This window comes from Zingiber officinale, chromosome 2A (assembly GCF_018446385.1).
Source record: "Zingiber officinale cultivar Zhangliang chromosome 2A, Zo_v1.1, whole genome shotgun sequence".
NCBI classification, from domain to species: domain Eukaryota; kingdom Viridiplantae; phylum Streptophyta; class Magnoliopsida; order Zingiberales; family Zingiberaceae; genus Zingiber; species Zingiber officinale.
This window is the reverse complement of record NC_055988.1, coordinates 15951086-15974882: the sequence shown is the minus strand read 5'-3', so window position 1 is coordinate 15974882 and position 23797 is coordinate 15951086. Positions and strand designations below refer to the sequence as shown.

General features: G+C 47.3%; 3 protein-coding genes across 4 annotated transcripts; 1 reads left to right on the top strand and 2 right to left on the bottom strand.

Moving 5' to 3' along the window:
* The first annotated feature begins 669 nt into the window (after positions 1–669).
* Positions 670–17563, top strand: LOC122040830 (NDR1/HIN1-like protein 6). Of its 2 annotated transcripts, XM_042600278.1 has the most exons (3): positions 670–1737; positions 3503–3577; positions 17384–17563. In XM_042600278.1, exons 1-2 carry the CDS (start codon positions 977–979, stop codon positions 3528–3530), a joined length of 789 nt encoding a protein of 262 aa, XP_042456212.1. In that variant the 5' UTR covers positions 670–976; the 3' UTR covers positions 3531–3577; positions 17384–17563. The 2 variants fall into 2 exon arrangements, with proteins under 2 accessions (XP_042456212.1, XP_042456211.1); XM_042600277.1 differs by lacking the exon at positions 17384–17563 and having other exon boundaries at positions 3503–3737.
* A 511-nt stretch (positions 17564–18074) lies between these two features.
* LOC122044424 (ethylene-responsive transcription factor CRF1-like) lies at positions 18075–19322 on the bottom strand. Its single transcript, XM_042604905.1, has one exon. The coding sequence runs from the start codon at positions 19104–19106 to the stop codon at positions 18135–18137; it is 972 nt and encodes a 323-aa protein (XP_042460839.1). The 5' UTR covers positions 19107–19322; the 3' UTR covers positions 18075–18134.
* Positions 19323–21295: 1973 nt separating this feature from the next.
* Positions 21296–22758, bottom strand: LOC122044423 (hydroquinone glucosyltransferase-like). The gene has a single exon (XM_042604903.1). It carries the CDS (start codon positions 22724–22726, stop codon positions 21296–21298), a length of 1431 nt encoding a protein of 476 aa, XP_042460837.1. The 5' UTR covers positions 22727–22758.
* Positions 22759–23797: the final 1039 nt, after the last annotated feature.

Below are 23797 nucleotides of genomic sequence, written 5' to 3'. Positions count from 1 at the left end.
AAAAATAATATTTTAATTATTTTATTTTTTTAAAAAAAAATAAACATCCCAACTTCCATGATGACGCTCGAGACACTTACAAGAGTAAATAATTTTGATCGGGAAACAATAAGAGTAAGAGTAAGGATTCGAATTCCATTAAGATATATTCAAGCCTAAAACAAAAACAAAAAAAAATGAGAAAAAAAATAATTTCAATATGCAGAAATATACAATTTCTCCAACGACTAGTTGGACTTAAGCTCAGACGAGAAAAAGAAACTACTATGTGCAAGCTACGTAGTAGATGTAGACATAAGATAGCTCAATTAAAAAAATAATCATAAAAATTCAATTTCTTTGTCTCAGTCGAATTATTATTCTTGACTTCGTAATAATAATAAATCAATTTTATTATTAGGCGTCCGTGTTTATATTAGTAATGATGACAAATTTCTAACAAACAAAGCATAAATCAGTTAATTACTTTTTCTTTTCTTTTTTTTTTTTTGTTATTTCTAAATAAATAAGATAAACGGAAATAAATGGAGGAAAGAATTTGATCGTCATCATTAAAAAGTTTGATTATAGTTAAATGGTACAGTAGAAATGGGCCCCACCCATCTGCCATGTTGACACGTCACCATTTCTCCGGAGCTGCGCGTGCGATTTAAGACCCACACTCTCGTCTGCGTTGTCCACCACCACACTCCTCTCCCTCTTATCTCACCTCGCTAGAACCGCCACCGATGGCCGACCTCCTTCCCCGTCCGATCTCTGCGATCCCGTGACTTCACGAATCTTGAGAGGGCCTTGTCTTCGTCCCCTTCTCTCCGGCGTCGCCCGCCGGCATCGCCGTTCCCCATCTCAATTCCGACGAGTCTTACTTCCTTGATTTGGCGCCTCCGAAATATCAGACACGAGCACGGATTTTTACCGATTATTCTTTTGATTCTTCGTTTGTTTGTTTGAGAATTTTTTTTGGAGATTCGAGTGAATGGCGGAAGCGAAGCCTACCTTGAAGCCGGTGATCCACAAGCCGCCGGGTTATCGCGATCCGGAGGCTCCGCCCCCGCCCGTTCCGAAGGCGCCTCCCAGGCGGCGACCGCTTCCGCCATCTTTCCGCCAGCCCGGGAAGCCGCTCCCCCGCCGCCACCGCTCTCGGCGCTCCTGCTGCTGCCGCCTCTGCTGCTGGGCCTCCGTAGTTGTTCTCGCCTTGGCCGCGCTCATCGCGGTCGCCGCCGGGCTCGCCTACCTCTGGTTCCAGCCGCGGCTCCCCTCCTTCCGTCTCGAGTCGCTAAACGCCACACGCCTCCGAGTCTCCTCTCGGCCCGACGGCACATTCCTCGACGTCTCCACTTCCGTCGGGATCCTCGTTTCCAACCCCAACGGGAAGATTGTGCTCGAGTACGGGGACTGGGAGGCGCGGGTGAGGGTGGCGGACGATGACGGCGACGTGGATGTGGGAGCGGCGGAGGTCGCAGGGTTCGAACAGGGTAGGAGAAATCGGACGGTGGTGCGCTTCAAGACGGCTGCCAAAGCAATGGCGGTGGACGAGGTTGCCGGCGGAAGGATCCAAGCGGGGTTCAGGAGGAAGGAGATGAAGCTCGGAGTGAATCTGAGATCTAGGGTGGGGCTTCGGGTGGGCGGTTCCAGCACCGGAAAGTTGCCGATCCGAGTGGGGTGCAGCCCGGTGAGCTTAAAGCAGGGGGTGAGCCATGGGACGCTCCCCTTGTGTCGCTTATACTTGTTTAGATGGTATGCTCTTCTCTCTCGGCTTCAAATTAATGTTTCTTTTAACTAAAAAAAGGAAAATTATTGTTACTTCTTTACTGCTATACTAATCATTATTTGCCAAATCCATGCCCCTTTTCTTTGAGAATATGATTGAGTTCAAGGCTTCAGATACTTCAATCCAATTCACTTATTCTACAACTATGTGGCTTTAATCTATTCTGGTGATTAACCACGTAGAACAACTCTGCCATATTTGAAACAACAAGTGTTTTTTTTTTTAATGGGAATTTGTTCTTAGATCACATAGCTGCCCTGTAGCACGTATTAATTGCAACTGTTTAATGATCAGATGTTAATTTGATAGGTGTGTATTGTTCACTAAAATAGGTTGCATCGAGGCTATTCGCTACCGCAATTAGCATAATTAAGTTTAAATACATGTCTTTCGCAGGATTAGGTGTCATGTCAAAGCAACCAGTAACCTTAGCTCTGATTCACATTATTGTTTCCAAATCCTTTTTCACACTGACTCGGGATGCATTTTAGACCTTTTCAAAGGTCATTTTTGTTTGTCTTCCAAGATAACAAGATTATTATAATGATAGTGGTAGTTTATATTGCATCTATCAGGTTAGCTGTGAATCAACTGGATAATTGATGTTACAACCCAAATAACTGCATAATTCAACTATTAAAGTAAATTGGTCTATGGTGACTTTCTGTTTGGTTAACTGAAACTTATGTGAATGAACTTATAACTTTTTTTTTCCCAAATGAACTTATGACATTTGGTGACATAAGTAAGTTTTTGAGCTAAAGGCTTCTTGTTTCCTGAATCTTTATTTATTTAATCTTTTACCATTGTTGAAGAAGTTTCATTGCAATCGAAAGTTAAAATCCTTGCTCAAGTGATGTCTCTACTGTTCAATATTGATTAAAAATAAACAGAACAGTATTTAGACGCCAGACTTGCTACCTAGAAACATGTTGAAAGAGAAATTGCTAATGAAATATATCTAATTCATTGTGCAGAAGGAGATTTGGTTAATGAGAGAAGTTGGAGCTTTGGTTGAGTCACATATTTTTAGGTATAATGTGGTAGTCTGTTCTTTTCCTTGGCCAGTAGGATCCACCTATTACAACTACGAAAGCTTAGAATGGACAAATGCATATGACCTTGCTGGAAGCTCGATAGTGAAGCATGATCCCACTGATGGCTTTGTTTGCTATAGGGCACCCAGATTTTCACATGCAAGTGTCTCCCATAATTAAGGGAAAACCACCTTCTTATTTCCTTAAGAAGTGTGCATATCCAGAAACTAATATTAGTAGTCAAACATTTGAACTTTGTCTGTCACACACACTAGCTCAAGCAACAGAAAACGAAACCGTAGGCCTAAAGTTTCATCAATTCTTTGAACAAATTCTTGCAGACATCAGAACTCTCTTTATTTCAAACAAACTAAACAATCTCAAAGACAACTCAAACAAGACTATTGTTCATCTTTGTAAAAAAAATGATGGTAGGTTCACCTAATCAAGTCCATTCTGCTAGTCAAATGTATGTCCTCAATTAATAGTAAATAGATTGTCATGTGATTAGTTTGACAATTATAGTTTTTTTTTTAAACTCGATTCCTATGGTTAACTTTGTTAATATATCAGTGGTCCTTATGTGTAGTATCCCATGTTTACTCCCAATATTCAAACTGTTCTTATAGTCTTTTGTGAGCTCAAGCTACTTGCTATCCAAGACTTTACTCTTCTCTTTGTGCAACAATTTCAGGATTAACCTGCAAAAGAAAGGCTCGTAGATGTTGCTGTATGCTGGGTTCCTATTATAGTCACTGGGAGAAGATTGGTAAGCTGAGTTGATCTTCAATTTCTCAATCACTGTGATTTTACACTGTATTTCTTTAAAAGTTTCTATTTATGCAAATAGTTATATATTTTCAAATAAACCAAATGATTATTTGGATAAACCTTTCCTCTATTTGCAAAATACATTGATATTTCTACTACTCGAATCAAGGAGATCAAGGAACTGGAATAGGGATAGTCTAAGGTGATCAGAAATGAGCTAAAGCACATTAGAAATAATCTTAATAATTCTCTTATGAATTGAAGTGTGATTTTGATCTTCAATTTGATGGTGAGGGTACACCATGAATGATTGAAAGTTTGAGTTGATTTAAATAACCTGATTTTATTTTATTTATCGACTTGATCTTTAATTTATCACCATCCCAGTGTTCTTAATATCTCAAAATCAAAGTGATGCTTCGTATAATCGACACAACTTCATTATAATATAATGGATCTATTCCGGGTCAATGGTATAGTGACAGTCATTTTCTTAATTTTTTAGGTATTTAAAGATCGAGTTTTAACTTTGATTAATTAATAGATGAATTTTTTTAATGGATGACTAATCTAGAATGATGGACCGTCCACTATGAACGCTTTTCAACTTATTCTAGTGATCAATGAAAAATTTAATGTAAGATTAAGTTAATCACATCTAGAATTAATTGATGTAAATTGGATATCTGGCATTAATTATAATAGACCTATTATCATTAACAATAATAATAGCTAATGTGAATTGGATCTATTATCATTAACACTAATAATAGCTAATGTGAATAACAAAAGCTTAGTTCAATGTGTTCAATATATAAGACAAGAGTGTCCTCGAGCTATGGTGCAAATTGCAACTGATCCTGTCCGAACGGCTGACTCAACGGACGCTGGGCACGTGGCGCTCTTCGGTTGCTGATGTGGGTCTCCGACTGGTCGTACGAATTTCCGACGATCCTGCACAGAAGTCGGGCCGGGAAGGGGTTCCCGGCGGCGATCCTCCGACGCTCAAGTCAGGTAAGCAGACAGTAAAAGGTGGCTCCAAAGCTTGTAGAATGCGTACCTCCGGCGAAGGAAGAGGCTCTTTATATAGAGCAGTGAAAGAACCAATGCACGTCCACCGAGGCGCAGACGTGTTCGCAGCCCATACCTCGGTATGTACCTGTCAGAGAGCTTACCTGACACCATACTGCTACAGTTCAATCATGTCTTCGATGGGACAACATAACACCTTGTTGTCAGACTTAGAGTATGACCTAGCCATAGGACTTGATGGCTGTCAGAAGATGTTCCTATCCTTCACCCACCGCCCGGCCGGGACGTCCGTCCGGTCGGCCGGTGCGTAATTCCCTGCGCCGGCCGGCCGGAGCGCCCATTATGTCCTGCCTTCTCTTAGGCCTTCCGCTAGGTCATTATTTACTATTTCATTGAGCGTCGGAACCCCAACCCCTGTCAGGGCGTCTTTCACTATCAGACGTTTACGGGCAGGCCGATCGGCCTGCCCTTTCTTCATGCGTCCGGTCGGCTCACCCTTCTTCGACGGACCACCTGACCCTCTGACCTCCACGTGGCATTGACCCCTCGTTAGGGGGTCTCGGGCTCTTACCACCGGATCACTTGCCTCCCCTTCGAGTCTAGTCGAAGGAGGCAAAGTCCGACTGACTGGACTGCCGATCTGACTGAGCATTGGGCCGCTCGGCCAGGCATAAGGATGCTCATCCGTTCGGCAACATCTTGCCCATGCCTTGTGTTTTCTTGGAATCCATGTCCGATGCTCTCCCCTACTACCCATCACGTGCGCTGCGCACGGTAAGGGGAGCTCATTAAATGCGGCCAATATTCTGCTGACATGTGGCGATCGTGCGTTTGTCAGCGTATGGCGGTGGCATCACTTCCGATGGGACAGCCGCCGTTTGAAATGAACGGCTGGATGATGACCTCGTTATCAACGACCTGGATCGGACGGTGGAGGTTGCTCCCGGGCGGCGATATAAAGCCCACGACTCCGTTTCCGTCGCATTGTTGCTTTCTCCTCCTCCGGCGCTCCTCTGCCCGTTTTTTTCTCCGGCGACCTTGCCCCTCAACTCTTCGGCAACCCCAGGCCCCTGTCGATCATCTTTCTTGCTCGTAAGACCCTCTTTCTCGTTCCTAACGTTCTCTTCTTGCTGTTAATCGTTTCCTTCAGTCGGTTTTCCTCCATTCCTTGCTTGAACCTTCCCCTTTTGTCCCGCATTGCTGTCTTTCGATCATGACTAGTACTTCGCAATCAATCGGCGGTGCTCCGGGTCTTTGGTATTCGACCATGGAAAGTCGTTTTGACGAGGAGGACGCGTTGCGTCTCGCTCGGACTTACGACATTCCTTCCGACCACCAAATAGTATTAGCCACATTAGCCGATCGGCCTCATGAACAGCCGATCGGCACAACTCTTTTTTTCCGAGACCAATTTCTGGCCAGACTACGCTTCCCACCCCCATGAATTTTTCCTGCAAGTCTGCAATTACTTCCGCATTCCGCTCGGCCAGGTAGTTCCTAACTCTATCAGGCTGCTGAGCGGAGTAATAGTTTTGTTCAAACTGAACGGCATCCCCTTAGACCCAAAAATTTTCCACTACTTCTATTATCCCAAGCAGGCCGAGTGGGGAACTTTTGTTTTTCAATTTAGGATAGGTTTCGTCCTCTTCGACGGCATGCCGAGCTCCAACAAACATTGGAAGGAGCACTTTTTCTATATACGTTTTCCCGAGCGACCATGCCAGCGCAGCCGGAGCTCGGCAAATTTAGAGGCGACGCGGCCTACCTTCATGCAGCCGAACGGCTGGTTGGTCAGCGTTATCATATTGACAAGCTGCTCCTTCCGGCAGTAATGCACATATTTGGCTTGTCCTCTACCCCAGCCTTGCAGTATGAGTAAGTTCCCTTATCTTCCCGTTTGTTTTGTTCTAACCGATTTATTTTTTGCTTCTGCAGTTGAAGTCATGTGGCGCGCCAAAGCTAAAAGCCGCTCAGATTGAGGCGGTGACGAACAAAGAGGTCGCCGCGGGGCCTTGGCCTAGCTGATCCGACCGGCGATGCAAGTGAGGGACTCAGAATGCCCTGAAGCCGTAGCGGCTATTACCTCCCACGAGGAGGCAGGCACAGAACCTCCTACCCAAGCCGAGGTGGAGGGTCGGTCGACGATGTTCCGCTAGTCACTCGGAGCGTCGCCGACCGGCGTCTGCCTCCACTCCACTTGATGAGCCACCGCCCGAGGGCGCGGATGCTCAATGTTGTCGGGACGATTTCCTCGAGTACTCAGACCCCACATGGCTCTCAGGTGCCGGCTCGAGGTGCCGCCATCCACCCTTCTAGAACTTTCGCCGTGTCGGCGTTTGGGCGACCTTCCTCCTCGTCCACCAAGAAGTGGTGATGCCTCTCGGGCGAGCGGCTGAATTTAATTAAGACCGTTCTCGCCTCCCTCGAGAGATACATGGGCTGGCGATCGGCGGTGGTCCCCGAGCAGATCACCTTGACGCCACCTTGCAAAAGCTTGGGAGGCGCTCGGCGTCGTATAAAGAGATGACTCTCAGGCGGCTCGGCGACAACCTCCAACGAGCCACGGGTATGCCCTTCTTCTTTATTCGTGTAGTTGAATTAAGTTTTTAACCTATTCACCTTTGCTCGTAGAACTGGGTGGAGCAGATTGCCATTAGCAATCGGTTGGCCGGGACGAACTGAGAAAACTTAAAGCAGCGGGGACAACCAACAATCTACGGCCGCTCTGGAGAAGGCCAAAAATCACTGGAAGCCGAACGGAAAAGGGCTTCCGATCCGGCGAGCGTCGTTCGGCTGAGGCGATGATCAAGCAACAAGATAAGGAGATCAAGGCGGCGACCACCGGAAACTCCAGCCATCGAGGATATGGACCGGATGAAGGTGGAGATCCGAGGGTGGAGCAACGCATCGATGGATGCTCTGGCGGCGAGAAGGAGAGCCGCTCGGCCGATCTCAAAGATTTGATGGAGACTTGCGGGATCTCCAAGCCGCCCGAGCCGCCTTCAAAGAATATCAAGAGGGGGAGTCGGCCCGTTCTGACGAAGTGAGGAAGGCGTATCTCCGCTCGGAAGATTTCGGAGAGAAGTTTACCGACAAGATATCCCTCACTTTCGAAGAAGCGATCAAGGCGGCGGTGGATTACCTGAAGACCAAGGGCCACCTGCCCGCTGAGCTGGTCATCCCCCCCGAGGACCTCGCGACCGTGATGGGCGCCATCCCCGACACTCTTTTTGACTTTGACGCGTGATAAGCGCTTTTTCTGTGTATGAACTTTTTTGTATTCCAGCCGTTCGGCCCAACTTTTTTTGGTTCACCCAGTGTATAATAGATAATCCTTTCTGTTCCGTCAACTTCTGTTTTGGCCAGAAATTTTTCTCTCGTCACGACTGAAGCGTTCTCTTTAACTCTTCCGCTCGGCACCACGCTCGGCACCAAGCACTTCCCGACAAGTCGATTGTTTTTAATGTCTTTTATCATGCGACTGAACAGCCGCTCGGCGTTCTATTGAAGCCGCTCGGCGTTTACACGCTAATATCTTTTAACTTCTACTGACCAACTTTGGCTCTGTGCCTTACCCCCAAAGGGGTTTTCCGTACACATTGGATAAGCGAGCCGCTCAGCCGTATGTTGGTCTTAACGACCAGGCTGTAGTTGATCGTGTCATGTGAATGGCTATCCGCTCGGACGTTTATAGACGCCGGCTCGTCTCTCGATATTTAACGTCAGAGCTCGACGGTCTTCCGCTCGGACGTTGTCTTCAAGGTTAATTTTGATGCTGCCAATCGACGAATCCATTGGCCATCCTTTGCATTAATTTTGCTTCCTGCATTATAAGGACATGAGCGACTAACATATAAAAAAATGATTTACATTCATGCACCTTTCACCCCGCTCGATAAGGCTGGAGATGATTCGCACTCCACGGTCGATCCAGCTGTCACCCGTCTTTATCCTCCAAATAATATGCTCCCGATCGGAGCTTCTCAATAACCTTGAAGGGCCCCGCCCAGGGAGCTTCTAACTTGCCGACATCGCCGACCGGCTTGACTTTCTTCCAGACAAGATCGCCGACCTGGAATGATCTGGGGATTACACGGCAGTTGTAATTTTGCTTCATCCGCTGCCGGTACGCCATCAGCCGAACGGACGCCTTGGCTCGCTCCTCGTCGACCAAATCCAGTTCCATGTTTCTCCGTTCGGCGTTGCCATCATCATAACTCTGAATCCGGACGGACTTGACGCCGACTTCAACCGGAATGACTGCCTCGCCACCATACACCAAATGGAATGGTGTGACGCCCGTCCCTTCCTTCGGAGTCGTCCGGATGGTCCACAAGACGCCCGGCACTTCATCCGGCCAACTTCCTCCCAAATGGTCGAACTTCCCGATTGGCTACTTCGGCTTGACCGTTGCTTTGGGGATAAGCCACGGACGTGAAGTGTTGCTCGATGTCGTAGCTCTTGCACCAATCCTCCAGCACCTTCCCTGTGAATTGCCGTCCGTTGTCGGAAATCAGTCGGCGAGGGATGCCGAACCGACAAATGATGTGTTGCCATATGAACTTTTTGACCATTTGTTCGGTGATCCTGGCTAGCGGCTCGGCCTCCACCCATTTGGAGAAATAATCTACCGCCACTAGTAGAAATTTCCGCTGTCCGGTCGCCATAGGAAATGGACCAACGATATCCATTCCCCACTGGTCGAACAGACACGAGACTGTAGATGCCTTCATTTCCTCTGCCGGTCGGTGGTTGAAGTTATGGTACTTTTGACATGAAAGACACGTTGATACGGTCCGAGCGGCGTCTGCTTGTAAAGTCAGCCAAAAGTACCCGGCCAGGAGGATCTTCTTGGCCAACGATCGTCTGCCCGGATGCCCTCCGCACGACCCTTGATGTACTTCTTGTAGGATGTAAGCCGCGTCCTCCAAGCTCACGCATTTCAACAACGGGCGAGAGAAAGCCTTTTTGTAAAGCTGATCGCCGATGAGTGTGAACCGACCGGCCCTCCTTCTTAACAGCTGGGCTTCGTTCCGGTCGGACGGTGCGGCTCCCGAGCGGAGGAACTCTATGATGGGTGTCCTCCAGTCGCTTGGAAATGTGAGGCCTTCCATCCGGTCGATGTACGCCACCAACAGTACTTTTTCAATTGATTGCTGAATGGCGACCGACGTTATTGAGCTCGCGAGTTTGGCTAACTCATCGACTGCTTGATTTTCTGCTCTGGGTATCTTCTGGACAATAACTTCTCTAAAATCAGCTTTGAGCTTCTCGAAGGCTTCAGCGTAGAGCTTGAGCCGAGCACTATTGATTTCGAAGGTACCAGAGAGCTGCTGAGCTGCCAACTGCGAATCCGAGTGTAGTGTTACCCGACCGGCTCCCACATGCCTAGCTGCCTGCAAACCGGCTATGAGGGCCTCATACTCTGCTTCATTGTTGGTAACTTTATAATCCAGCCAGACGGATAAGTGCATCTTCTCTTCTTGAGGGGAGAGTAACAATATTCCAATTCCGCTTCCGAGCCGAGTGGACGACCCATCCACATATATTCTCCACATAGCTTCCGGCTCTGGCCTTTGCACCTCAGTCACAAAATCGGTCAAGGATTGCGTTTTGATCGCCGAGCGGGGCTGGTATTGGATATCAAATTCACTTAACTCCGTCGTCCATTTGATGAGCCGTCCGGATGCCTCTGGATTTAGTAGAACACGTCCGAGCGGGCTATTGGTTTTGACAATGATCGTATGCGCCAGGAAATATGGACGAAGGCGCCGAGCGGCGAGGACCAGAGCGAAGGCTAGCTTTTCGAGCCCAGTGTAGCGAGATTCAGCATCTTTTAAAATGTGACTGAGGAAATACACAGGTTCTTCTCCACTCGCCCTCACTAAAGCCGAGCCGATTGCATGCTCGGTTGAAGACAAGTACATGTACAGTGGCTCGCCCGCATTCTGCTTGGCCAATACCGGGAGAGAGTTCAGGTATGCCTTTAAATCTTCGAACGCCCGGTCGCATTCTTCGTCCCAGTGAAATTTTGTAGCCTTGTGCAAGATCTTGAAAAACGGGAGGCTCCGGTCGGCGGTTTTGGAGATGAACCTGGACAGAACGGTGATCCGACCGGTCAAACGCTGCACTTCCCTTGTATTTCTTGGAGGCGGCATATCTTGTAGAGCTTTCACCTTGCTGGGATTTGCTTCGATTCCCCGCTCGGTCACTATGTACCCCAGAAAGCGCCCTCCTTTTGCTCCGAACAGACACTTCTGAGGATTTTGCTTGACTCCATATTTGCGCAGCGTTCGGAAGGTTTCCTCCATGTCTTTGAAGAGATCGGCCGCTCGGACGGACTTTATGAGAATGTCATCCACATAAACTTCTAGATTTCGTCCGATCTGCTCTCTGAATACTTTATTCATCAGGCGCTGATATGTGGCCCCCGCATTCTTCAATCCGAACGGCATCACATTATAGCAATAAGTGTCGTCGGCCGTCACGAAGCTGACTTTTTCTTGATCTTCACGGGCGAGCGGCACTTGGTGATAGCCCTGGTAGGCCTAGAGCATACAGATTAATTCGCAGCCGGCCGTAGAGTCCACCAGCTGATCTATCCGGGGCAGAGGATAAAAATCTTTCGGGCAAACTTTGTTGAGATCCCGAAAGTCTATGCACACTCTCCACTTGTTGCCTGGCTTGGAGACTAATACTACGTTAGCCAACCAGCTCGGGAACTACACCTCGCGTATATGGCCGGCCTCCAGAAGTTTTTCCACCTCCGCTCGGATGATGGAATTCTGCTCGGTGCTGAAGTCCCTTTTTCTTTGCTTTACCGGCCGAGCGTCCGGTCGGACATGCAACTCGTGCTGCGCTATGCTCGGCAAAATTCCGGGCAGCTCATGTGTCGACCAAACGAAGACATCATGATTTCTTCGGAGGCATTGGATCAGTTCTTCTTTCTGTTTCTCCTCCAGATCGGACGCTATAAAGGTTGTGGCCTCCGATCGGGTTGGGTGAATCTGCACTTCCTCTTTTTCTTCATAAATTAAAGAGGGTGGCTTTTCGCTGATGGCGTTTACCTCGATCCGGGGCGCCTTCCGAGCGGAATTGGCCTCTGCTCGGACCATCTCGATGTAGCATCGCCGAGCTGCTAGTTGATCTCCCCGTACTTCTCCCACTTTTTCCTCCACGGGGAACTTGATCTTCTGGTGGAAGGTTGAGACGACCGCTCGGAATTCGCTGAGAGCCGGTCGTCCCAAAATAACATTGTAGGAAGAGGGAGAGTCGACCACCATGAAGTTTGTTGTCCTTGTCCTCCTGAGCGGCTCTTCTCCCAGCGAGGTAGCCAACCGGATCTGTCCGACCGGCTGAACTTCGTTACCCGTAAACCCGTAGAGCGGGTTTGTCATGGGCAATAGCTCGGCTCGATCAATTTGCAGCTGATCGAACGCCTTCTTGAATATGATGTTGACTGAGCTCCCGGTGTCAACAAATACGCGGTGAATAGTGTAATTGGCTATTACCGCTTTGATGAGCAGAGCATCGTCGTGAGGTACTTCAACTCCTTCCAAGTCCTTGGGCCCGAAACTAATTTCGAGTCCTTCTGCTCGTTCTCGGCTACAGCCGACCGCATGAATCTGGAGCTGTCGGACGCCCGCCTTTCTGGCTTGATTGGAGTCTCCTCCGGTCGGCCCGCCAGCAATAACGTTGATCTCGCCTCGGGAAGTATTGCTTCTATTTTCCTCTTCCCGAGCGGACGATCGAGACCGTTCTCTGGATGCCCGGCGATTCTCCTGCCTTGGAGAACGATGCCGATCGGGAGTTTGTGGTTGTCGCCTATCAGCTCGCGTCCGATAGGCTTCATTAGTTCTCTGTCGCCTGTCGACTGAGGGAGACCGTCGTCCGGCATTCCGGGGTACGGGATGAGCCACGAAGGGAAGACTTCGGCAATCCCTTGTGTTGTGCGTATCCGTCCGGTGGAAGGAGCAGAACATCGGGGTCCATTTCTTCTTTGGCTTGGGCCGGGCGGCAGCTACCTCTTGCACATGAGACCTGGCGTGGGGGGGATCGGATTGCTTCGGCCCTTGGTCCTCTAGGCGGCTGATGAGCGGCGTGCTGTTTCCGCTCGGCTGGAGTTTCCTTTTTTTCCTTGCCGCTTATGCTTCTTCCACGTTGATGTATTCGTTCGCCCGGTGTAGCATGTGATCATAGTCTCGGGGCGGCTTTCGGATGAGCGATCGGAAGAAATCTCCATCCACTAGGCCTTGTGTGAAGGCATTCATCATGGTTTCCGAGGTGGCCGTTGGAATGTCCATCGTCACTTGGTTGAACCGCTGGATGTAAGCTCGAAGGGATTCACGGGCTTCTTGCTTGATGGCGAACAGGCTCACGCTCGTTTTTTGATAGCGCCGACTGCTTGCAAAATGATGGAGGAAGGCCGTTCGGAAGTCCTTGAAGCTTGTAATGGATCCGTCCGGCAACCTCCGGAACCACCGTTGAGCCGATCCCGAGAGAGTGGTGAGAAAACTCGGCACTTTACTCCATCTGTGTATTGATGGAGAGTAGCTGTGTTATCGAACTTACCCAGATGATCATCCGGGTCGGTTGTCCCATTGTACTCGCCGATCGTCGGAGGCACGTAGTGCTTGGGCAGAGGGTCTTGTAGAATGACCTCCGAAAATTGGCGATTGATCCGCTCGGGAGATGCGTTTGCTCGGGGGGCTTTCCCTTTTCTGTTGTCTCGTCTTGGTATTTCATCCGAAGATGATCCCCGCTCTCGATTAGTTGCTACAGCTTCAGGAGTGCGGAAGAGAGCCCGATGGAATGGTACTGTCGCTGGTGGTGCTTCCGCTCGGCCACCAGACGCTGATGTTGCTTGTTGCTCCGGCCGCTCGGCTGTGGCTTTCTGTTTTTGCTCCACGAGCTTGGCGGCCCTCATCTCGATCAGAGCGTCGAGTTCCTCGTTCGAAAGCGTCACCATGTGTTGTCGTCCAGCCTCGTCCATTGTTCCCGTTCGGATGCAGGAGCGTTCCCACAGACGGCGCCAAATTGATCCTGTCCGAACGGCTGACTCAACGGACGCTGGGCACGTGGCGCTCTCCGGTTGCTGATGTGGGTCTCCGACTGGTCGTACGAATCTCCGGCGATCCTGCACAGAAGTCGAGCTGGGAAGGGGTTCCCGGCGGCGACCCTTCGACGCTCAAGTCAGGTAAGCAGACAGCAAAAGGTGGCTCCAAAGCTTGTAGAATGCGTACCTCCGGCGAAGGAAGAGGCTCTTTATATAGAGCGGTGAAAGAACCAATGCACGTCCACCGAGACGCAGACGTGTCCGCAGCCCATACCTCGGTATGTACCTATCAGAGAGCTTACCTGACACCATACTGCTACAGTTCAATCATGTCTTCGATGGGACAACAGAACACCTTGTTGTCAGACTTAGAGTATGGCCTAGCCATAGGACTTGACGGCTGTCAGAAGATGTTCCTATCCTTCACCCACCGCCCGGCCGGGACGTCCGTCCGGCCGACCGGCGCGAAGAGCGTCGTCCGGACGGCTTTAATTCCCTGCGCCGGCCGGCCGGAGCGCCCATTATGTCCTGCCTTCTCTTAGGCCTTCCGCTAGGTCATTATTTACTATTTCATTGAGCGTCGAAACCCCAACCCCTGTCAGGGCGTCTTTCACTATCAGACGTTTACGGGCAGGCCGATCGGCCTGCCCTTTCTTCATGCGTCCGATCGGCTCACCCTTCTTCGACGGACCACCTGACCCTCTGACCTCCACGTGGCATTGATCCCTCGTTAGGGGGTCTCGGGCTTTTACCACCGGATCAGCAACGATAAAGAGCTTCTCCAGTTGGAAGATAACCTTAGGACGTTGGTTGCGAAGCAATGCGTAATTAGCATTTTTGGATTTATTTTATTAGTCAGTGAAACAAGCAATGCGTAATTCGCATTTTTGGATTTATTTTATTAGTCAGTGAAAAAGTTTCTATCGGATTACTCACCTCTAGGAGTCAGTTATATATTATAATAGAATTTGATATGTTGCACGGCTAATATATATGTTTTTTTTTTAACTTAAAGTTTAGGGTATAATATTTAGCTTTTAAAAAGTGAAAAAAAAAATACACTAGGGTGTCAGTGAGCATCTAGTATTTTTTTTAAATTTTCACTGTCCTTATTCTAAATATTATATCTTAAATCTTAAAAAAAAAATTAACAGTAGTTGTTCATGGGGTGCCCACGTATAGGTGTGTAATATAACATTTTCGTGTGTATATATACTCTTGTTATGTTGCACACAACTTTAGATGTGTACATGGATATGCATCGAGGGGTCCCCTCGGGGCGGTGCGATGGTTAAGGCATGGGGTGTTGTCACATGAAATTTTGGGGTCAAAATTCGGCGTGACCGAGCATAACCTCTCCCATGTTTTGGCCATTTGCACTAATGGCTAGTAGTCATCCGTGATTTACCTCCTCCGTGTTGGCCTAGGGACGGGTTGGCGGGGGCGCTGGGGGCGAGCGAATCGTCTTTTGCCACATGAATATGCATCGAGGGGCGTGCAATATAACTATGCTAGAGAGAGAGAGAGAGTAGTGTTATGTTGCATCCCAGTCGTGCACATCAGGCGTGCATGATTGAGGGGGAGGGAACCACGTGGGACGGGCTCATGTAAGCAGTTGCACCTTTAGTCACACACCTTGTTTTCACGCGTGCACTGCACAACTGTGTAAGTTGGGGTGTTTGAATCATTTCTGGATGTCCCGACTCTCAGTCGTGTAGAGAGGTACGCATGGGACAGTGTACAGTATATCAAAATTATATACACACACTTGTGGGTGATTGAGTGGGATTCCAGACGCCTCGAGTGCTCGAAATTGACTTGGGGTGCCCAGATCATGGAGCTCCATGCCCACAAACATGTATTATGTGTGTTGATTTGATATGTTGTGCGACTCCTGTTGTGCAATTATGCTCAATTTTCATTGTAGCAGTATTTTTAAATTATTTTTCTTCTGTAGCAATGATGAAAGTTAAATCTGTATTATAGCAACTATAGAACCGTAGATGATACTGTTGGAATCCCAAAGTTGTTTTAGTGTGATCAACAAGTTAAGTCAGGTCCTGTGTGTTTCTAACCTTGTGTCTAAGTGTGCAGGAGCTTAGGAGCACATGTACTCGAGCAGAAAACGCAGCTAGCGAGAAGGACGGCATGCGGTGCGTCCGAGGGACGAGGTGCTGCGGAAGAGTACCCTGGTGGACGAGAAGGAAGCGTGCGGTGGTTCCGAAGGACGAAAGCCGGAGCGGAAGATTGTTCGGGGAGCAAGAGACGCAGCTAGCAAGAAGGTTGGCACGGGGTGCGACCGAGGGACGAAGACTGCGGATGAGTACGCTGGTGGACGAGAAGGAAACACGCGGCGATTCCGAGGGACGAGAAGCCGGAGCGGAAGGCTGCTCGAGAAGATCGGAACTTGGGTTCGGGTGAGCCCTTTTCCGGATGGCAGAGATCACCCAAGCGAGCGGATTCGGAGGAGAAGAACCGGACTGAGGCGGGACTGAACCAGAGAAGAGGTCCCGGGCGAAAAAGTCAACATCTATTGACTTTGGGCTCCAGGGGCGCCCGGAGCAGTCCGGGGCGCCCGGAACCCTTCCGAGCGTCCGGACCAGACTTTTGACCAGGATCGAGATTTGACTCGATCTGATCGTTGGGGGATAAAGTTTATCTCCCCAGGTCGCCCGGAACCCCTTCGGGGCGCCCCGACCAAGGCTATAAATATAGCCTTGGTCCAGAAGTTTTTCAACGAACTCAGAACTGTAAATCCAACGCTTGTGCGCTTTAGAGTTTTAGTTGAGCTTCTTTCTTTTTTACGTCAACGCTGTAAGAGGCTTCTCCGCCTGAAGGAGATTGATATTGGGTTTAATCTTCCTTGGATTAACAACCACATCGGTTGTAACCAAGTAAACACTCGTGCCTCTTATTTTATGTTTTTAATTTACTGTTTAATCTATTTATGCAAGTGTTAGCTTAAAGAATTCGAGGAAGGGTTGTTTCTTTTATTTTGCAGGACTAACCAACAACCCCTCTTCCAGCCGGCCGCAACGGTCCTACAAATACAACATGGTCGGATTTGCTTAATCACGTTGTAGCAGTATCGGCTACTACACAAACTTAACATTATAGTAGGTACGAACTCGTAGCTGATACAACGTAATTGAACAAATCATGGCTACGTTATAGTAACCGCGGTTCTGTAGCTATTGCAATGCGGAGTTAACGTTGTAGCAACTACGAACTCTTAGCTATTACAACGTGATTCAACAAAATCATAACCACGTTGCTATAACTATGAGTCTATAGTTGATACGACACAAATTTAATATTGTAGCAGCTACATACTCATAGTTATTATAATATGATTAAATAAATCATAATTTTATTGTAACAGTTACGGAATCGTAATTGTTACAATATAGATTTAACGTTCGGTATTACTACAATAAAAAAAATAATAAAAAAAAATGTTATATTGAAAATTATGCATAATTGTGTAGCGAAAGTCACTCAGCATATCATGTACATGCAGATCAGATGCATTTCGATGCAAGCGCACATTAGATATTTATATATACCGACTTGTTATATTGGGTGCTCAACGTGGTTATCGGTGATTTTTTGAAGTTTTTTTAAATTTTTGGTTATGTCAATAATATTTTATCGGTTTAGAGATTAAGTTATCGAATTACATTAAAAAACATTAATAAGAGCTTATGGGATGTGCAGGTTATAATGGGCTGGATAATATATAACGTTCGTCGTTGTCGGTGGGATTCAACCAATACCGGCTTTGTTTTGTAAGTTTATCTGATTTGTCGGTGCCTAATGTGGGACGGCATTGATTTACATGTCAAATCAAATTGTATGTTTGCAGTGGTTTTGGTTTTCGTTCTTAATATTGGATTAATAATTGCATGAACTATTAAATTTATTTATTAATTTTGAAATTTTATTTATTTATAAATTTAATAAGAATTCTATTAATGAATATGATTTATAAAATGTATTCATGGATATTATTTATAGATATTGTTTATAGTTTAAAAGCCCTCTTCACAAATATTAATACATTCTATCAAGTCCATCTAGTTTAAGAAATTATTTAAATTGATTTATTTAATTAATGTTGTACATATTGAAAAAAAAATTCCATCAAATTGAATGTTAAATTTGCTCACTTATATTTGATTATCTATTAAGATGAATTATTGAGATTAATCGAGGTATAATATATTATATTCTTCGTACAGTTTCGAAAGTTTTGAATTTCTATCACTTGACCCAGCGTTCCCGCACACATTCTGTTTAACAGTTAGCACCACTAAATTTATGAATATTAATATGCAAAATTTTAGGCGGCACTATTTTTTTAAAAATAATAATACAAAATCGATAGAAGTGAAAAAAAATGCCTCATTTCGTTTTTTGTTCCCGTCGCTACAAAATCGGCCGACAAATCGGTGCCCGGATAACGGCCTCAAATGGCAGTGAGCGTTTCGATCGGGAATAAATCGCCGATGTCCTCAAAACAGTCGTCCCCACCCTGCCACGTAGGCGAGCGGAGCTCCAAGCCAGAGCCGAGGAAACCGTGGCTCATCACGTCAGATGCGAAGTGCATACGAGCCGAGTCGTCGTCGAGCAGGCTCGGCTCCGCTGCGGCGAAGCCGAGGAAATCGTCTTGTAGCGTAGCCTCCTCCGTGGGCAAAAAGCCACTGAACTGCCACGGCAAGAAGGCATCGGCGTTATCCATGGATGCCGCCGCGGTGGGGGAAGTGACGCCGCGGAGGACGGATATGGGGGAGGAGAGGATTTGCGGCTCGTCCCCAGAGTCGTAGCCGCCTCCGGACATGGAGGTGAGGTTGATGGTGGTCGTGGAGAGACACCTCTTTGGAGAGGGGGGCGGAGGGGGATGGGAAGGCAGCAGCGCGGGGACGGCGACCAGCGTCTGCGAGAAGTTGGTGGTGGCGTCAGGCCCGCGGAGTCGTATGGCGGCCGAGTCGTACACCTTCGCCGCCTCCTCGGCGGTGTCGAACGTGCCGAGCCACACCCGAACGCGCCGCAGAGGGTCGCGGATCTCGGCCGCGTACCTGCCCCATGGCCGCCGCCGGACACCCCGGAACCTGCGCGCACTGCCATCGTCGCCTCCGCCAGCGGCCACGGAACCAACCGAATCCACCGCCTTCTTCCTCTTCCCAGCGGGCGGCGCGTTCTTTCCGGCAGCCTCGGGGCGGTGCTCGAAATGAATCTCCTGGACATATCGGCGGACGCGTCGGCCCTCACCCTCGTCGTCGGAATCAGTGGCCTCGCAGTCGTCGCAGAAGATTCTGATGGTGCGCGGCCCAGCGGCCTCGCATTGCCGGCGCCGACAGCGCGACGGGAAGGACATGGAGGTTACCTCGACGTGCTCAGTGCGCTTAACAGGCACCATCGACGACAGCGCTGCATCCATTTCTTAGCTTCTTCTACCTTCAAATTCTATTCGCATCTATTTGCTCAATTCCTCCCTGCAAATCAAACTCAAACCAATCAAAACATCAACAAACTCAGCCATACGAATCAAACGTAAAGTGGCAAAAGAACTTGACCAAAAAAAGCAAAAGCAAAGCGTAAGAAAGGAGCGAGAATGTTCCGGCGAAGGGGTGGCTCTCGAAGCACAAATCCAATATCCGCTTTGCAAATAAAGAGAAACGACGAAAGATTAGCTGAAAAGCTAAGAAAAAAAAAGACGAGAGCAGAGGAAGGACTGGAGGAGGAAGCAGAAGCACATGGGGTTGATTGATTACCTCAAGAGGGAAGAACGCGACCTGCGAGAGAGCAGGATTAACTGGTTGTCAGTGGGGAGGAGGAGGTGGTGGTGGAGGAGGAGTGGAGGCGGCAGGAGCACAGACTTCAAGCAAACAGAGGAACAGAGTGGGAGAAGAAGAAGATAAAGCGCAGCAGAAGAACGAGAGAGAGAGAGAGAGAGAGAGAGAGAGCCTTGGGGTCTGCTGATGGGTATCAAATTGGGTGCTTTCAGTTTTCGCTGGCGCTCTGTCGAATTCAGTATCTTCGTTGCGTTGTAGGAAGAGAAATTACTTATTTCTGGATTAAAAGGAAAAAGAAATTACTTATTTACATTCGCCGGTTTTACCACTCACGGAAATAATTAAATATATAGGCAAGTTTGTTTTAATAAATAAGAAAGAGACAAAAGAGAATCCGACAGATAACGAGCCGCCGCATCCAAGGGGCCCCACTCTGGCAGTGACACGTCCGTTAATAAGTTTAGGGCCCATGGCCCATGGGCCGGTAGCCTACTCCAGTTTTTAATATATAATTTAATTAAATTTCCTGATATGAGATTATGGGAGTGCTTTATATTTAAGCAACTGGTTGAGTGTACAAGTTGACTCGGGTTCGGTTGATTCCATAAGTCGTTGTCATTTAGATGTTGTCAATTAGAGGTGGCAATCGAGTTAGGAGTCATGGGGTAATCTAACCGATCTTATCAGACGCAACCTAATAAGATTTGGATCATGTTGTGCTAGGTTAGCATAATCATAGGTCGGGCTAGGCTAGGCATGACCGCAAGCATAACTATAACTATATATATAATTGTCATGAGTCCTTAAATTTTAGGTATTCTACCTCATAGATTTTTTTAAATTCTCCATTACAATCCTACTCCAAACATAAATTGCACCCTTATTTACCACAATATATTGTTCATACCTATAGCTTACATATATTGAATAAGCGAATATATATTTTTTAACATGTTATTTTTAATAAATCTCTTTTTCCTTGACTTATTAATCTAGTCATTAATATTAAAACGGTTAAACTACTATTTTTTATATATATTAATAGACTAATGTGACATATAGACATTTTTAATGTCTTTCTTCATAATCATCACTGAAAACTATTTTACCGAGCAACCAAATAAGTTTATTCATTCATAATTTTCAACAAAATGTGTGGCAAAGTAAGAAATTCATTTATAACATTCAATAAGGCCGCTGGGTGATGCAAAACGCTCTTGTCTGTATGGTTCCTTCATCTATATAATTGATTATACATTAAGATTTTATAATTTAAATATTGATTCTTTTATTTTTTTATAAGTGTAATATTGACTCTTGTCTTATTTCTTTAGATAATATTCTAATAAATAATAATGATAAATAAGACATCACCACACAATTCTCAATTCTGTTTTGTTTTGTTTTGTTTTGTTTTTTATGTCGGTCTGCTTTTTATGCATTTGGAAGGATCTCTCCTCTTTCATAGAAAATCTAATTCTAAACTTCTTAAATAGGCCGAATATTAATTGTAGTGACTTCCTTGCATCCGTACCTTTCATCGTTACTACTTTTCTCAAACCTTTTAAAACATTGCTGAAGTCCTTACGATATATTATTATTAATATTGTTTGAGATCTCAAACGGTTTAGTGTCTATAATAAAATACAGAAAGATAATGATAGAAGATATTTTATTTTACCATAATAGTCTTTTTTATTGGGATATCAAACACCTTAAAAAAGTATTTTATACGAGCAATTTGATATTGTCTGTGATTATATGCTACAATTGTTATTATTATATTTATGATATTGTAATATAATAAGGTTTTTATTTCTTTTAATTATTTGATTTAATTGGTGGGCTTCCACCTTCCCGCCACCTCATCCAGCGCCTGGACGGCTGCGCCGCCATCCTCAAGACCCCTCAACGCCGCCTCCTGCAGCTCCAACACCCGCCGCCGCGCAGCCTTCCCTTCCTCCCCCTCCATCAGTTCTTTCACAACCCGTGCCACTTCTTCGCGCGACACCAGTCCGCCTTCCGCCGCCTGCGGCCGCAGCGCGATCCTCGCCCCTTCCGCCAGCATCACCGCGTTCTGCCTCTGCTCCGCGAAGAGCGGCCACGCCAGTATGGCTACTCCAGCCATGACGCTCTCCATCGTCGAGTTCCAACCGCAGTGGCTCAGGAAGCCGCCGGTGGCGGAGTGGCCCAGCACCGCTACCTGAGGGGCCCACGACGGGACCAGCATGCCCACCTCGCTGGTCCGCTCCACGAACCCGGCGGGCAGGAAGCGGAAGGGATCCGCCTTGCTCTGGGCCGTGAAGTAGGCCTCGCACACGTCGCCGTCGTCGTTGGGGCTCCGGACCACCCACAGGAACCGCTCCCTGCTCATCTCTAGACCCAGAGCTAGCTCCGCCATCTGCGCCGTCGACAGGGTCCCGGCGCTGCCAAAGGACACGAACAGCACAGACCCGGCCGGCTGCCGATCCAACCACCGCAAGCACTCGGCGTCCTTTTCGCCCACCGCCGGCAGGGTCCGCGTCAGCGGCCCGACAAGATAGACTGGCGGCCGGCCCGGCTCGTTCTGCCTCAGGACCTTGGCGGCGTCCGGCTCCAACGCCTCGAACGTGTTCACGATTATTCCCTCGGCGTCCCGGTATTGGCGCCCGTGGTGGAGCATCCACCGGTAGGCCTCGTTGGACCGATCCTGAATCGGTTCGACCAGTTCCGGTCCAGGGACCGGTACGCAACCAGGGAGGCGGAGCGGCTCCGGGAGATCCCGGTACTCGCAGGCGACGGAGGCGTCGAGCTCGGGGAGATGGAGGAAGATCGAGAGACAGAGGAGATTGGAGGGGAAGAACAAGTACGGCGGGACGCCGAGGCCGCGGGCGACAGCAAAGGCGTCGGTAGTGAAGATGTCGCCGACGATGGCGACGAGGTTAGAGGAGGCCTGGAGGCGGGACAACTCGGTGCGGAGGAAGTGGGCGGAGCGGGAGGCGGCGACGGCCAAGATGGTCACAAGGTGGGCGTCGGCGGGGAGGTCATCGAGCGGGACGGCTGGGAGGGCGAGGGAGGCGATGGCCGGAGGGAGGGAGGAGAGGACTGCGTCCTGGGCCTTGGAGGCGGAGGCAGCTAAGGTGATGATGGTGACGGAGAAGCCGTGGCGGGAGACGAGGATCTTAGCAAGCTCCCCAAAAGGAATAAGATGTCCGGTGCCCGGCATGGGAAGCAGCCCCACGTGAGGAGCGGCGGCGCCGCCGTTGCCGAAGCTTTTCGCCTCCATGTCCAGAACCGCGCGTATTAATACCCACCAAGTGTTCGAGCTTTTGCCTCGGAGAGGTCAATGACTACGATTCGAGTCCGTGGATTAGGCTATATATAGAGTCAGAAACTATGTGTACAAAGAACAACTTGCCATTTTACAAGTTATTTTTCTTTTTTGTTAATGCAAATTATCTATTCTTAATTTTCTACCTACTATCAAAATAAATTAAGAATTATCTTTTAAATACCTAATTAATTATGAAAATAGTTTAGGGTTAAACCGTAATCCAGACAAGTTAAACTCCTCCTTAATCACAATACAAAGTAATTGGATGTGAATAAAGGGCAATCCAAGTATCATATTTATTTTTCATCAACAAAATAAAAGATATTTAACTTTTATTATTTTTATTTTAAAAAATGTGAATACAAGGACACTTATTTTGCCACGTTAGAGTGGGCACACATTTGGTTCTGGGTGAAAGTGACTTGACACAAGATGGCCAAATTGTTCCACAATGCATTTGCATAATAAATTAAGAAGAAGAAGCTTACTATTCTATGCCCCGTTGCAATTTGCAATTATGGGTTCTCGTAATAATAACAGGAAAGTTATTCTATGTTTAATGACTTCTCTCCTCATGTCTCATGGATATTTATTTTAATAGATTAAATCAATTAACAAATATAAAATGTCTCTCTCCTTTAAGATCATGATGATGAATCTCATATTGACCTTGGGACGAATTGACGGGAGCGCTGAGGACAAACGTATTTATCTTTTTTTGTCACAATGATGACGAATTTCATGGATATTTATTTTAATAGATAAGGTCAATTAACAAATATAAAATGTCTCGTTCAATAATCTTCCCTATGCAAAGATCAATTATGCTATGATAAAATGCCCTAGTGGTTTATTGTGTGTGTATATATACTTATGCAAGGATGTCAAAAGGGAGACCCCACTTCATAGGGATATTTATTATAATATTCAAAAATGTCTTGAAAGATGGGATGACATCAAGAGACATCGGTCATATCTTCTTCAAGAATGCAAGCAGTGATCTTTGATAAAACGACAGTAGAT